General features: G+C 51.8%; 1 protein-coding gene across 2 annotated transcripts in view; it reads right to left on the reverse strand.

The window, feature by feature from the left end:
• Positions 1 to 1,499: 1,499 nt before the first annotated feature.
• The window catches only part of TRIP4 (thyroid hormone receptor interactor 4), a 34,131-nt gene continuing 19,559 nt past the window's right edge, over positions 1,500 to 16,071 (reverse strand). Inside the window, exons 12-13 of one of the 2 annotated variants that reach the window (XM_075505529.1) lie at positions 6,681 to 6,783; positions 1,500 to 1,738 (exon numbers count right to left, since the gene is read on the reverse strand). In XM_075505529.1, coding sequence (XP_075361644.1) covers positions 1,671 to 1,738; positions 6,681 to 6,783 — 171 coding nt within the window. In that variant the 3' untranslated portion in view covers positions 1,500 to 1,670. The remainder of the gene's footprint in view (positions 1,739 to 6,680; positions 6,784 to 16,071) is intronic. The other variant, XM_075505530.1, reaches the window with a different exon arrangement.

The raw sequence follows: 16,071 nt of genomic DNA on the forward strand, positions 1-16,071 counted from the left end.
AACCTCTATGTCTGGCCTCTCCCACCCAGCCACCAAGGTCAAGTCCTCTCCTGCATCCTTCACCCCATGGCACCAGGACCATGGGATGCCACCCCAAGCCCCCCATCCCTCTCCAGCTCCTTCTCCTACAGGCACCACAGACATTTCCCCTCGCTCTCAAGACAGATCCACCCAAGAGAGGAGAACCTCCATGATACAAGAAGAAAAACAGGTGCAGGGAAGTCACCAGGAGTCCCAGCACAGCTGACTGGGACCATACTGGTGGGACACGAGGGACAGGGACAGGCCGGTGGATGGAGGGACGCAGCCAGAGGAGGAAGGAAGCAGGAGAAGCCCATCTCCCTCTGCCATGCCGAATAGCAACTCCCATACCATAAACCCTGTGCCAAGCTCAGGCAACTCAGAGATGAAACACCCATGAGGGTTTTTCCAAATGAGGAATGACATGGGTGGGCATTGAATCCCCAGATCCACCATCTCCAGCATCCTGGAGATCCCATAAAAGAGGAGCCAGAAGACTCCTCTTTTATGTTCAGCTGCTGAGCTTCAGGGTGGGCAGGCAGCTGGCACAAAGGCTTCACACCCTCCTCTCTGATGGGGTAGCAACAGGAACAGAGGCGGAGGGCTGTGACAACCTGCAACCAGTGACCACAGCAAGCAGCTGAGCCCACAGCCCTGCTCTGCTCCCTGCCATGTCCCCAGGGAGGAGGAGGGATGCTGGTAGTGCTTGGGGGTTGCTCAATCCCCTCCGGAGCAGGGTGGGCTCCAGGGAACAAGGAATGCTTAGACCATGGCAAGGCAGGGCCTGGAGCAACATGGCACGAAAGGCTCACAGCCCAGTGAACACAAATGTGTAATGAGCACAGACACAGTAATGCAGGGAGATGCTGAATATGAAGGATTAAAGAAAAAGGAGAAATTAATCTTATTCATAAGGCAGAGGGGGTTTTTAACTCATGCACACAGCTGCTGGAGGGGGGGGGTCAGCTTTTGCAGGGTGGCTGCTGCTTTGATACAAATCAGGAGAGAGAGATGTAAGGCTGGATACTTCCGGCAATGCCAGAGCCCTAAGGGCATGCTCCCACGAGCGGAAAGCCTCCAAGCAGGAACAGAGCCCACCTCTCACCCCGAGTCCCCTGCATCCCCAAGCACACACTCAACAGGGCTTGGGCTCTCCAGCGGCTGGAAGCCATCCCCCTCATCCCCCATTTCTCGCCCTTCTCCTGCAAGGCCAGCACTGCAATGTGTCTGACCCCATCCAGCCAAAAGACCTCGAGGCACATTTTATGGAGGGAGACGCTGCCAAAGCCAGGATGGAGCTACCTCCTGCCTGCCGAGACGGATGGAGCTGGGCTGGCCGCTCTCCTGGGATCCGGCACTCACAGGAGATGTGGAGATGCCAGCACTTGGTTGAATCCCATCCCATCAAGCTCCATCTCCCACCCACCCTTGTCTGCAGCGTGTGACTTCCCAGGAAGCATGGGCTGTTGGGCGAGAGCTCAGTGAAAACACATCTCTTTTAATGCTTTTGGAATACAACAGATAAAGCAATACCTAAAAGCGCTCTCAGATCCATCTTGCACCTGCTTTCCAGAGTCAAGGACCATCCTGGCACACTTCGGTGGTAGTCGGGTGCTTTGTGGGAACACGAGGCACTGCTCCCCCAAGGCTCACTCCACTGCTTTCTGCTTCATTAGCCCCTTCTTTGCTCCCTGATGGATCTTTGCATCCAGCTTCCCTGTAAAGAAGGGATTAAAAAAAAAAAAAAACAAAAAACAAACCCTCCTCATCACTCTTTATTTTTAAATGCTATTTGCAATGCAAATCAGCTGGAGGCAGTGAGGTCTCCTAGTTAGTGTGTTCCTGTCATATTCAATTATTGTGCTTGAGGAGCCAGGCGTTTCCAGCCTCCATGGCTTCCCTCCGCAGGCACAACACGGGGGAGCTGAGGGCAAGCGTGTCCGATGCAGCAAAGAGATGCCAGAGCAGGAGAAATTCAGTGAGGAGGAGAGTAAATTAACATCCAGCACTCGCCCGCTGCTACTGGAGGGGAAATCAATCCCTTCGCTCGCCCACAGGATGCATGTTGACATGTTCAAAGGAGATGGGGGACCGTCAAGCACTGTGTTGGGGATATGTTTCTCCACAGCATGGCGGAAAGCTGGGCTTGGGGACAATAAACCCTCAGCTTGGGGACGATGATGCAATTAGGCATACAATGTGATGGGGATCAACCACTCTGTGCTGCCAAGCACCAGGTTGGTGGCCTCCAAGGTCACCAGCTGGGAGGGCCGTGCTGCTTTTGCCACCAGGCAGCACCTTGGGGAGCCCAGGTACCCATGACTGGCTGCTCCAGTGGGACCCGGAGCAAACGCTGCCTTCCCTTGTCCTTTACAGCCCTCAGTGACTCTGCTGCCAGCTCCGCTTTCCCACCTGGGAGAGAAGCAGGACACGAATACATGGGATTTGAGCAACTCCTGCAGAAGAAGCCACAGCGAGCAAACTGGGTGGGCAACACACTGCCTCAGAGGAGCATCCCCGTTCCCCTCTCCCTGCCCATAAAAAAGCAAGGATGCTCCCGCTCTCCCAGGCAAAGCTCCCTCCTCCAAAAGGGAGAGGAAGAAAGGGAAGGTGACCTTAAGTGAAGCAGCACGGCAAAGAGCCAGCCTCCCAGAGAGGCTTTGCCGTCGGTCAGTGTTGGTCACCTCCTCTAATGCCATGTCTCCCTGGGAAATTGCCTCCCTGCTCCTGCTCCCCTGTGTCTTCCCATCCTCCAAATGCCAGCCTCAACCTGTCTCTATCTGTAGCTGGAAGCAGGGATGGGGCTCCACTGCGTTGCAGAAGCCAACAGGAAAAACTGCAGAGCCTGCAGTGAGCTGGGGAGGGCAGTGCCGGTCCTTGGGGAGCATCCCCTTGCATCCCTCGGGAGGGACGTGGGCGGCCACCATGGTCACATGGTCACATCAGGAGGGGAAGCAAAGGGATCAGAGCTTGATCCCAAGGAGATGGACAGACAGAGCCCATCCCAGCGAAATCCCAGTGAGGTGGATGGAGCCAGAGCTCGCAGGCACCTCATCTGATTCCCACAGCATCATCCCTCCAGGGAATCAAGCCCGATGTCACCCTGATGGGTGAAGCACAGCCCATGCGGTCCCTGGGAGAGCTGTGTTGCTCCAGCCCAGCTACAGCACACAGCAGATCTCGTCCCTGATGGGGATCACATCCACCAGGCTCCAAAACCATCCCACTTTGGCCACTGCTCCAAAAACTGCTGGTAAATGCCCTTGTGCTGTGAGAAGCAGGCACTTGTCCAGAGAAAATGGCTCCAGACCAGCCAGAGACCAAGAGACCAACACCTTCTCTTCAAACCGAGAGAACTTCTCAATTTCAGCTCAATGAAGATTCCGACAATGCTTTTCCCAGGAGAGGCAGGTTACAAAACCGCTTCGCTCAGGATGTCCCACCAGGACAACCCAGCCTCCCTGAAACCGGTCCTCCTCCTTCTGCTTGAGTTTTGGGCCAGCCTTGCTCCTGCCTGAGCTTGAGAGGGAAGTTCAGTCTACCAAACCCATAACACATGGAAAAAAATGTGAGCAAGGGTTTGCAAGTCACCATGCCATAGGTCTGCAAACTGAAACATGGCTACAGTCAGGTCGAAATTGGAAGCAGGAACCAGACACTGCCAATGTCTCGGTACAGCAGTTGCCAACTTGCAGCCCATGGGACACAAAAGGGCGTCTGCAAAACTCTTCCACCATCACAAATGAGAAAATTAAAACTGAGGCCAAGCGAAAGGGCAAAATAGGGCATTACTTGAAGCATCTGTTTCCAGACAGTGTTCTCAACCTGAGCTATGGCTGAGCCTTCCAAACTGCCTGAGAGTTTGGAAGATGCTCTCCTACAAGGTCTGGGAGATCCACCATCTCCTCTGCCACCCTGTGTGGGAGAAGACTTTCCCCACCTGCCTAAGGATGGGGAAGAAGCCCCCTTCTTGCAATGGCTGGAAGCAGCAATGGGCACCCAACACAGCTGAGCCAGCACGGCCAGACTATCCAGAAGCAGCGTGTCAGACCACCGTGTCGCCAAGCCATGGGGTTTTGAGCAGAAGAAAGGCAGCAAGTTCACACTTGCTCCATGCTCTGGTCCTCCACCACCAACACTGTGTCACCTCCACATATTTAACTTCATAAGCTTCATATTTAACGTGCCTGCCTCCTGCTCCCAGACCCCAAAAGCAATCGGGAGGCTCCTCAGCTCTATCAGCTGGCAAAGATTAAAACATCACGTGGGTAACCTTTAGGAAAAGGCTAAAAATAAGGCCACAGTCCTGTGGACCACAGGGTCCCCTTCTCTTTCTGCTCAATGATTTAAAGGACTCTTGTCTCGCATGTGTCCCTTTGCCCACTGGTCCACACTCTTCCAGCCGTTGGCTGTTGAAGGGACGTTTCTGAGCGAGGCTCAAGGGAGGCTTCAGGGAAGCTTTGCCCAGATTCAAGGACATCTCTGATGAGAACCACCACCGAGCTTTGTCCCCATGTGCTGAAACTAAGTGGGGACATGTTTGGGGACAGCCATGCTCGCAAACACAGTGCCCATCCCTTCCACACAGACAATAACCCTGGTAGCAAAAAATCAAGCTATGTTAGTTTTTTTTTTTCCCCCATCCCCAGGCTGCTAGAAACAACTAATTTGCAATGGAGAAGCATTCAGATGTCATCGCAGCGAGGCCCGTGCGGTTATCTGGCAAGGAAAACTGCTCTGGCTTGGCTTCCCAACAAGACAAACTGGCATTTTGTCATGGCTTGAGCCAGGCTTCAAGGAGACCAGGGCAGCCAGCGAGCTCAGGTAGGGATGTGAGCCAGCACCTTCCCCTGCTCTGCTTCCAGCTTGGAGAATTAAGCTTTTGACTGCCTCGGACATGATGCCAGCTCCTCTTAAAACAGCGCCTTACCCCGATGAAAGGTCAAAGCCTTCCCTAGGCTGTCACAAATATCACCCAGATGGACGATGTCCCCTCCAGGAAGGGGAACATGCAACTCCACAGTCTCCCCCACCGCTGCTCTCATGACAACTCCTGTCGGGATGGAAGGCAGGAAAGGCAGGGCCAGCAGCAGGAACGGGCAGCGCAGGCAGCCACCAGCACAGCCAGCTTCCTTCCAGGCTGTTAGACTGATCCTTCTCCAAGCAGGAAAGTGCCACAACACAAAGGAGACAATGTGACAGATGGGGAAGGAACCAGCAGCGCCTGCACCCAGCGAGGCAGACGTGCAGAAGCTGGCCGCTCACACCATGAAGGCGAACTTCAGCCACCACCAGCAGCTCTCCTCCTAACCGTGGCTGGATGGAGGCAGATGTGGCAGTGAAGGGCCTGTACGAGAGCAAGGAGACATTAAAACAAGGAGGGGGGAAAAAAAAAAAAAAAAAAAAAGGATGCAGCAGCTGCTCCAGCACATGACAGCGACGAGGCTGTTCTACCACAGCAAAGACGTTTGCATCCTAAATAACTCGGCACAGCCCTGCCTGCTCACTGGCACACTGGGGAAGACCCATCCCTGTGGGAGGATGGTGCTGCTAGAGAGAGCTGAGCACTGCAGCTCACCAAGCATCATTTGGTGCCATCGGCTGAACGCACCCTCCCAGATGTTGCTACAAAAGGCAGGGAAGAAACCAAATCATTTTGCCCTGCTCCATACCCCAGCAGGGCAGGAATACCCCCAATGTCCAGGGAGAGACCAAAGCCATGGGTGAACGGTGGTTCTCTGAGCAGGGGGGAGAATCTCCAAAACAACAAAAATAACCCTACAGTGTGCTTCAAAAGCCCTCATTAACCAGTCCTGAGAAATCCTGCTGCCTCTGCACCGCTAGATAACTACTCCCAGAGAACCACACTGCAAACAAGAAGGAAAACCCAGTCATCAGCTCTGCTAAACAAACAGCCAAGACTATTTCTGCTTATGCTGCTTTTAGCCCGTCAAATTAATTTTTCACATCCCCTGAAAGCATATATGGTGCCTTCCCTAAGCTGTGTGGTGGGGAGGCTGCTAATAAGGATGGAGCTGACTGCAGGTTCCCCAGCTGCTGCATCCCTCCTCCATCCTTTTTACGGCAGTGGGCAGGAATAACTGGCAGCCTGCGGAGGGGCTGGTGGCTTATAAAAGGGACTAACGACACTGGCAAGCAGAGCGTGGACAGATGCTGCGGCACTTCCCTGCAAGCTCTGCCAGGACATCCCATCCTGCTGGCCTGCGGATGGAGAACATCCATCTGGCCCTGCAGCTCTTGCTGCTTCAAGCCCTCACCATCCTCACAGGCAAGAGGGCAATTCTGAACCGCAAGCAAGGAGCTAGCGCAGATCTGCCTGAGCATCACCGCGCCGGCTCATATCCTGACCCAGGCTGATGCCAGAAGTGGATCAGCTGCAGACACGAGCGCTCTTTGACTCCCGAGTGTTTGTGGAGGCAGGAAGAGGCGTGTATTTGGAAGGAAGCAACATCTGGGGAAAGGGGAACCAAAGACAAAAAAAAAAAAGTACAGATGTATTCGAGTCATTAAACAAACACCTACAGATCAAAGAGCACAGGGCAAAGGTTGCGAACTCATATGGCAAAGGCAGTCAGAAGTGGTGATGAGAGCAGGCACGAAAGGCCAAGGGGGGCATCTGTGGAAACTTTACTACTTACAGATTTTGGGTTTTCCTTTGATGGGGAACTTCACAACCATCTCCTGGGGATTAGTGCAGATAAAGACAAATGGAGACCCAGACTCCTGGCTCAGATCTGGATACTGCGAAACACAGACACAAACACAAAACGTGAGTCAGACCAACTGCCGCAGGTATGAAAGGAGCTCGGCAGTCAGGAGCAGAGAAATTGTTATTTAAGAGATGGGTTATATCTAGGCTGTAGCAGCTCAGACTAAACCAGTTCAAGAACTTTTAATGGAAAAAAAAAACAAAACCCAAACAATTGCAGTCTGGGTCTTAACCAGTGAGCCCCTTGCTAAGCCTTTTCTCATTGCGCCTCTGCCAGAGCTTGCTCCCTTTTCAGATCTGCTCACCAAGCCGCTTCCCTGTGTGCTCCCTAACCATTTTCAGCCCCCTTCAGCACTGACCTGTGTTTTGCCACCTAAAAGGTGCGGTTTCATACTTGGCTTAAGCTGATCTAAAGCGTGGGGTGTTGATACAGAGGCGGCTGGGGGCCCTGCCCTCCCAAGCTTGCCTGCTCACTGCCTGCTTTGCACTGGGACAAGCATGGGATCGATTTTCATCCAAAGCATTCCCAGATTCAGCTGACTAGAGATGCGGGAATCCCCACCAAAACCCAGCCAGTTGTGGATGGCATACCAGCACCTCAACTGAAACAGCTTGGCCAACCCAACAAGATTATGACCACCAGAAGGGTGGCCATGACTTCTAGTGAGGCAGCTGTCCCAGCTATGGATACATTCCCATCTCTTCCCCACAAAGCTCGGTACAAACACAAGGGCTTTCAGATTTAGAAAGCACGCACCATCTTGTTGTGGGACATGCAGCCCTTGAGATTAGTCTGCATCTAAAGGGTGAGCGGTAGAAAAACCGCTTGCAACATGCCAGGTCGATGGCTCGGAGAAGCCGGCCACTCCATGCAGGGCTGGCTCTGTGTACAGAGTCTACGGAGAGATTTCACTGCGATGGAGACATGGGGGAATTTTATAGGAAGAGCATAAACAGATTGTTTCTCTCATTAACCATGCAGGAAAAAGGAGAAAAAAAAACCCACTCAGCGAGGGAAGTGCACCAAAGTCCTGTCTGGATGCAGCTCAGCCCCACTGGTGTTCAGAAGTGAAATGGAAAACAGTAATAAAAAATGTATATAACAACCATCAGATTCTCCATCAGCTGCAGACCTTGCACTGACAGATGCAGAGGAGAGGGCATGCCACAAAGGTGCTCCAGCCCAGGAAACCCAGTTCAAAGAGAGTGCAGAAGTGGTTTTCCTTCCATGGGAAAACTGTCTTCTTTTTTTTTGCTCCCCTGCCTTCCTCAAGCAGATCCGTCAAGGCTGCTGTAAGGGACAGGATGCCAGACCAGATGGAGCAGCGTGTCCTGGCAAATCCCCCATTTGTTACTAACAAATGACTCCTAGGCTGAGTGTTTGAAAAGCTCTCACCGACCTGCCAAGATGAGTTTGGATTTGCCCTGGAACAGCTGGGCATGGAGAGGGCAGCAGGGAGCAACCCACTCTCCCTGTGCTGTAGCAGGGTTTGGAAGTGTTGCCAGCAGTTAGGGGAGATTTACAGAAGCCCGACACTGGGATTGGATCAACTGGGCAAAGCGCTTCCAGCCCCTCTCATCTTACAACAGTGTGTAAGAGCTGTTCACCGAGCAAGAGAGAGATGTACATGCACTTAGCTGCTCTGTACAATACCCGCGCCAGGGGAGAAAGAGCCACACTGATCTGCATCGCATGCAGATGCCCTGCTGTACCGATCTGGGGTTGGAGAGGTTTCTTCCTTTTTTTTTGTTTTGGCTGAGCCACCTTACTTGACTTGCTTCCACTGCTCCATGCCAATGCCAAGGATTTTCATTTCCCATCTGCAGGGAAGGAGGATCTTGGAAAGTTAGAAAGAGCCAATGTGAATATCCCTGGCCAACGCCTGGTGAGTGCAAAATGCTGGCGCTGCTTTATTGCTCTCAGCATCATGAGGTGACTGGTGGCCCCTCCATAGCCAGAGGACCTGACTCATTCAGCAGCTCCCAAACTAGCATGGCCTCCAAAGGTCACACCATAAAGCAGTGGGGCGTAAGCCACCATCCAGACCTGGTCGCAGAGGTGGTCCATCCCCGCTCTACTACACATGGTTCAGCCAATGGCTTCTTCAGCCAAGTTGTGTGTCTGGGACCAGTGTGCCATAGAGGTCTTGCTGCCTGGAGTACAGCTGCTTCCCAAATCTCCTCAGCCACCATCTCCTAGGTGGACCTGGACATCACCGTGTCCCCCTTCATGCATCTCACAGGCCCTCACACAGGGACTATCTCCCGTAACTGGTACCCAGGCATCAGCAGCAAAAGCAACAGCCAGGATGGTTTCTCCACTGACAGCTTTCATCCGAAACCAGGATCAAACCTTCAGCTCCAAAAGCTTCTGGCTCAATGCAATCCCAAGGCCAAGGTGGATGCCACAGCCGCAACTCGGGTTTACGCTTCCACGCCACAGCCTTTCATCTTCACCCCCAGGGTACATTTCTGTACGCGTGCCAAATCTGCCCATGTCCTGCGTTTTAAAAGCCTTGGTCCTTCCTCTGGTACCTCATTCCCAGGAGGCGGGGAAAGAGCCCCTCGCAGAGCCGCTACATTTAAGGCTTCTTATTGTACCTGCCCCAGAAACCTCTTAACCCATCCTGGTGAACAACAAAAGCAGAATATTCCTGCCTGCCAGAGCTGAGAAAAGGTGTAACCCTTTCCTCTGCCTAAAGACAAGATGCTCCCAGGTGGAGAAGATGGGGCTGAGCTCCTGCAAGATCCTGAGCCCTCACAAGATGCTGAGCCAACCTAATGGCCAGGATCCCCTCTACCTCACTCACTCCCTTCCACAAGTCAATTCAACTCATTCCCCCTGCAGAAATTTAGGGAGGGTTTGGGCAAAGTCAGTTTTCTATTAGGTTAATGGGCTGAACTGCTCAAAAGAAGGGTCTGGTGAAGCGGGTGAATGGCAGAGGAGCTGGTATGAACCAAGACTCCTCTCAGAGAGCAGTGAGAGGTTAGACGTGCCCGCTGTACCTTGTGAAACCACTGCCTACAACCTGAACAGAGAAACAGTGAGATATTCTCTTGCCACACGACACATCACCAGGACCAAGAGCACAGCCTCTCCCCAGTGCACCTGTAACAAGCTGCCAATATTTAACCTGTTTAGAAACCACCTCCGTGGACCTCATTCCTAGAGGCCCCTAGAACTGTTACTATTTCCTACCCAAAATCTCTCCCTGTTGCTATGCAGTCCCCTAAACAGCGCTCGTTCTCGACGTCACGCATGATCACCATGAGCAACGTCACCTGTAGACACCTACAGACTGTATCTACACTATCTTGTCTTGTCATCAACAGGATCAAGACAGACAGCATGGCTGAATGACAGCACTCCTCCGCCTCTACAGCTTTCTGCAGCTTAGCTCAGCACTGGGACATCGGTAGCTACCTGCCCCATGCCGAAGATGTCTCTCCTATTGGCAACTACTCAGCTGACTTACACTCTCAGCGGAGACACTGCCACCAAGATACCAAACACAATTGCCTCCGTAACATTTTCCAAAGCTGCCCAAGTATCTAACAAGTAGAAAACTCATTTCTCAATGTTTCTGCTGTAAGAGGTAAGTCGAGTCACTCTACAATCTGCAATGCAGTAAGTTTAGGAGACGGAGAACAAATTTACTTCTAACAACTAGACCCACAGACAGCGGCCATTGCCCATCAGCACTTCAGCAAACCTGAGACTTGTAGTAAAAGCCCAAAAGCCACATCTAGTGTGCCAGAGAGAGAGGACAGAGCATATCCCTAGTCAAGAGGATCTGCAACAGCAATTTTTTAAATAAAAGGTCAATTTAGAGGAAAACCACACTCCCTCTCTACAAGAGACCAAGAATCAAACCCACCAGGAGTCTGATGGGGGATGTTCCTTCTTAATTTCAATGGCACTCATCGTCATAATCTTGATGGTAAATAAGACAGGTGCCAGTACTCCAGGCTTTGACATTGCCTCTACCGGGAATCAACTCAGCATTTAGGATAAGGTGGCTAAAAAGGCCCTGTACAACAAATAAAGTCCAGAGGCCAGGTTGTCCCTCAAGAAGGAGAAAACCCACCCTCCTCCAATCCTGCAGATGAGCAGGAAAGCTGGAAAGAGAGGGGTTATGCAATGTAACTACGGTGTAAAAAAAGTGATTCAGCCTCCTTTCAGACCTTTTGCCACCTTGTAGCGGGCTTGCGATGAGGAAGTTGGGAGGATGGTGGGCTCTGTGGGCTGCGAACAGCCGGCACAGCTTACTAACTGCTGCTCCAGCCCACTGTTTTGCACAGTCAAAAATCCCACGTACGTTCTCCATACACCCACGTCTGCGCAACGACCACCCTCCTTGCTCATCCCATCTCTGCGACTGCACCAGTCGGGCTTCAATTTGCTGCTAACAGGTTTGTAAGATCCTAGCTGTGAAGGATTAGCGGGGAGGGGGGGTGGGGGAGTGGGAGAAGCAGATCTCAAGGCAGCTTAACACATGCAGAAAGAGTTCAAGGTTAAACGTAGCATCTGAGTACAAGCTAGAAAAGGGAACCAAGTGCTGGGCTCCTCCGAAAACCAGCCACCAGATTTGCCCTCTCGCTGAAGCTGGTGCTGTGAACATACATTAAGTGGCTATCAGATGTCCCCAACAGCCACCCCAATCAAGCTGCAAGCAGGGATAACTGCTAATGAATGTTCCCTACACTTTGTTTTCACGTCTCCCATCACCAGCTCGTCACCACCAGAAACAGCAGCAGGGCTGCCCAGCCTCCCCACTCCACAGCCCACAGCAAAAGAGCAAAGGAGGGGACAAGCCAGCTTGGAGCCAGCAGAGACACGAACCCACCTTCTCTGACATTTGAGGGGGGGAAAAAAAAAATCCTACTAATTTCACACACACACCCCCCAGTCTGTTAAAGTAAATATTTTTTTCCCCGATTTGGGTAAAGCCTACAGCAGGACGCGGGTGCCACGCAGGCTCACCCAGCATCACTGGTAACAATGCGGGGTTCAGGACCCTTAGCTCGTTCCGATTCCATCTCAGCAGTGGAAAAAAAAAAAAAACATGGAGAAGGGCTGACCCGAGCCCTTCTTCACCCCTCCCCAATAAGCTGCATTCGCTTGAACCTGAGTGCCATGAACCGAAGGCAGGGGAATCGAAAGAGCCAAAGGAAAACGTACCAGGGGGGGAGCCAAACCATCACTAACAAGATGAGCTCTGCTCCGGTGCATCCGAGGAAGGAACAAAGGCACCGCGTGCAACGGAGCAGCAGCTCTGAGCAGCACAAAGCCAAAACGCTCCCCCGGCAGCTTCATCAGCGACCTTTCAAGAGCATCTTCCGCTCTCATTAAGGTCTCCAGACACAAAATGAGACAAGCAAATGCAGTGCAAGAGACCAAATGCTAACACCGGCTGGGAATAGCCCCGGCCTTTTACACAGGCTGGCCTACAGAGCCCTGCAACGCAGCCTGAGCTCTCCTCCACTCTTCTTGCCCATCAAGCATGTGATCACCCAGCCCCAGCACACAGCCTGGTTAGCCAGAGCACAGCAGAGAATTGCACGCTGGAACCTGTAGTCCTTCAGCAGGTCACCGCCATCCTCTCCATCTTACAGCTGCCGGGGGGTGCCCTTGGGGCACTGGCACTGAACGGTGAGGAGGTGGTTTAGATGTTCTGCAAGGTTAATAATGGAAAGGGTTGAATCATTTTTCTGGCGTGCCTCCTCGGTGAACAACAGGGGAAATACAGCTCACTCTGCCAGGCAGCACCAGGCCAGGACACCAGCTCCAGCCTTCATTTCCCCGCTCGTCTCTAAGAGCTTTGAAATAAAAGAGGCAGCGCTGGAAAGCAACGCTGTTTGGAAAGAACAAAAGCAAGTGGAGCCCATGTGTTGGCAAGAGAGCTCACCGTAAAATGTATTCAAAGGGAAAAAAAAAAATTTTGGCGGAGACAGCATCCCCTCCAAAAGAGCAGGGCTGCTGTAACCAGCAGTGGCAATAAATCTGCTTTCCCCAGCAGGCAAGAACACACTCCCCAGCGTTACGAGAAGCCCCTTGGCCACATGCAAGGGAGAGGAGCGGGATGCGAGGCATCCCCCTGGGAGCCAGGCGCAACTTCCTTCACCCTGTTTTCTTGGTGATTTGTGGGAAAGGCGGATCCGCTCTTCTTTCACGCCTCATAAGCTTCATAGTTGTCAGACTAACGTAACAGGTAATTAACTACTAAACAGCCATTTTCTCCTCTCCGGAGGAAAATTGCTCACCATCCAGCTAGAAAATGTTTCTTTAGTGGTTTGCAAAGGGGAGAAGAAAGTCGGGAGTCTCTGGCGAGCGACAGGGGTGCCGCAGCCAAAGAGAGGCATTTGCAGCACCTGCAACATGGACATATGGATGCAGGAGAAATGGAGCCCTCAAAAATGAGAGAGATTATCCTTATCCGGTTGTGGGTGCTGCAAACTCCCCAATTCCAGTTTGGGCACCACCAGCAATAACCCCAGTTCCTGCCCACAGATACCCCATGGAGCTGCCCAGGTATAGCTGCAGCCAAAACTGATCCAGCGCTTGAAGCTCAGTTATCGGCTCTGCGGCCCGTCTGCAGGTAGGAGTTATTAAATATCAAGAGGGGAAAAAAAAAATCCCGCCTTTCTTGCAATCTGCAGGACCAGGCTTCAAGAACTGCTGTGCCCAAACAGCATCCATCCTTGTTGCTTTTCCAAGGAGAGTGGTGTTGAAGCATTGTTTCCCCGTCTGTTGTTCTAACAGCAGTAGTCTCCACCACCTCTTTACATGGACGTTCACTTTTGGGGATTATCTAGCCAATCTCCCAACCCAGCCTTTACCCTGAAGTATTCCAGGGCACGTTCACCCAAAGGTGACACCTGACTGGCAACAGGAGCCGTCACCTGAGCCAGGAGATCCAGGTTTGCTGCTGCTCTGTGTCACCTTCTCCTGACTCAGACCTCCAGTTTTAGAAAGAGCTTGCAGAGCACCAAGCACTTCATTTTGAGGTTTGATCTCCCTCATGATGCGGTCTTCCAACACGCTTTCAACTTTGAGCATGTTTTCAGGCATCATCTTTTAAGGACCCGTTCCCTTTGCCTTAGCACAGCCAACAAGGCTTTTGGCCCATGAGAAACATAACATTTTCCTAAACAGAAACCCCAAAGCAGATCCAACTTTCTAGAAACGCCAAATTTTCTAGCCTGAGGCAGAAATATCCAGTACTGCAGCCTTGTGAACATGCATCCGAGGAACTCTACACGCTGCTCTTGGCCACAGAAGACCACATGGATGCAGAGGAGCCACTCTGTGGAGGCTGGGTTAGAAAACGGATACACACCAACATTCAATCTGAATCAACAGAACAAGAAAAAAAGAAAAAGAAGCAGGATTGCAAAGAAACACAAAAAAAAGCCAGCAGCCAAACTTTTGTTTGAAAGCCTGTCAGGTCTAGACTGCAATGTGTGAGGAAGAAACAGCTCAAAACCACAGCTGCTAATGGTTATGGATTTGGCAATCAAAATGTCTTTGTTAAAAAAAAAAAGTTAACTGCCTTACTATTGAGGTTACAAACCACAGCCTTGATGCATTGTTGCAGTCAACATCCTCCCCGCTGTTTTTGAGAGCTTACATCTGCTGCTGGCAGATCATGTGCTGGCATAGGCTCCCTTCGCGAGGATGCGCAAGGAATTTTGCTAGCCTGTCTTCCTTTCCCCTTCTTCCGACGATGCCTGTCAGTCCTTGCCTGCTCTGCCCCTCACATGCTTAGCTGATCCAGACACAGCAGGCTGGGATTGCCACAGGATCCTTCCCCCAGCCAGTCGGATCCATCCAGTGCGTGTTCTTTGCCTCCCAGCCTCAAGCCCAGCTCTCATCGTGTTCCTACACCGCAAGCTGTACTTTGATTCAAAGGGCAGGGGAAGCAATTAAAACATAATAACAGGACTTTGAAAATGTAGATTTAATACTCAAACTCGTGCTGGCGCACTCAGGTTTGTAAAACGCTGAGCAGTCTGCCAGGGCTCCAGTCCGCAGAGAGACCTGGAGGACTCAGCAGTGCTGGCAAACAACAGGCACACTGCACCCCTCTCCCCCACTCTCCCTGAACCGGCGTCACAGGACCTACAGCCACCAACACCCTTCTGTGGCTCAAATGCCAGCCTGAGAAAACACCAACCCATGGTAAAACCCTATAACTAGCGCAAGAAGGGCTTGCGATGTTTATAGAGTGCCTGACAACCGTCAGGGGAAACTGGGTGGACTTGGAAAAATATTCGGCAGTGCACTAGGCTCAGCTGAAAGAGCCGTTTTCATCCTCCTGTGCCAAGGGACAGCGGAGGCAGGGCTAACCTCAGCTGCAATGCAGCCCCACCACCCGTGCTGTCGGATGAAAGCTGGCAAGGAGGAAGAAAGAGGCAATGGGGAGGACAAGACAAGGGGAAACTAGAGCACCTGCTTCTGCTCAAGGAGATCAGAACGCCTGTACCCTGCTACAGCCAGACATTTTCAAGCAGCTTCATAAAGTCGTTTCATAAATCAGAGTTGCAAAGCAAAGGGGTAAAAACAGTGCAGCTGAGCACAGCGGGTGATGGAGATCAGCTGAACTTTGAAAAAAACTAACTTTGGTGAATACAGCCCTGCACAGATAAGGCATCTGCGTCCCTGCCCTGGTTTACTTCAGCAGCTGCCACTCCCTGCGCTGACCCTTGCTGCTACTCCCCGAGGAGGCATGACGTCGGCAGCTGCTTCCAGCTATTGATTCAATCCCACCAACGTGATGGGATTTCTCATGGCCCAATGCATGGCAGAACCAGGATATGCATCTGAGCAACCAATCTGTTCAGGGTTATGAAATTGACAGCATGCCGAAGAAAGCTTAAGCAAGTGTAGTCCTTGGGCACTCATACATTTACCGCGATGGTTATATTCTGTAGCTGCCAGCTCGCCTGTCATTTGGGGTCACCACCTAAATGGTGGTCATGGCTCAACCTGGTGAAGCTACAACCAGACGGAGAGGGCATGAGGCACCTGAGCAGCAGCCAGGCTCGAGGTCAATTTCATCTAACCTTTGGTTTCAAGATTAAATAAAAACCAAACACCAAGAAGGCAGCAAGTATCAGTGACCACATCTGAAAGGAGAAAAAAAAATCCCAGATCACTGACTACTTTGCTGAAATGGTAGCAGAGGCTAAGTCCACAGTCATCACTAATTAAGTCATATGCTTCAGCCTTGGCTTCATTTTTTCCCTAGGGTCCAGGAAACCAGAGGAGAGGGCAAGCTAGCCTCTATCATTCGATTTCTTTGGCATGTTAATGCATT

Source organism: Mycteria americana, chromosome 6 (assembly GCF_035582795.1).
Source record: "Mycteria americana isolate JAX WOST 10 ecotype Jacksonville Zoo and Gardens chromosome 6, USCA_MyAme_1.0, whole genome shotgun sequence".
NCBI lineage: Eukaryota > Metazoa > Chordata > Aves > Ciconiiformes > Ciconiidae > Mycteria > Mycteria americana.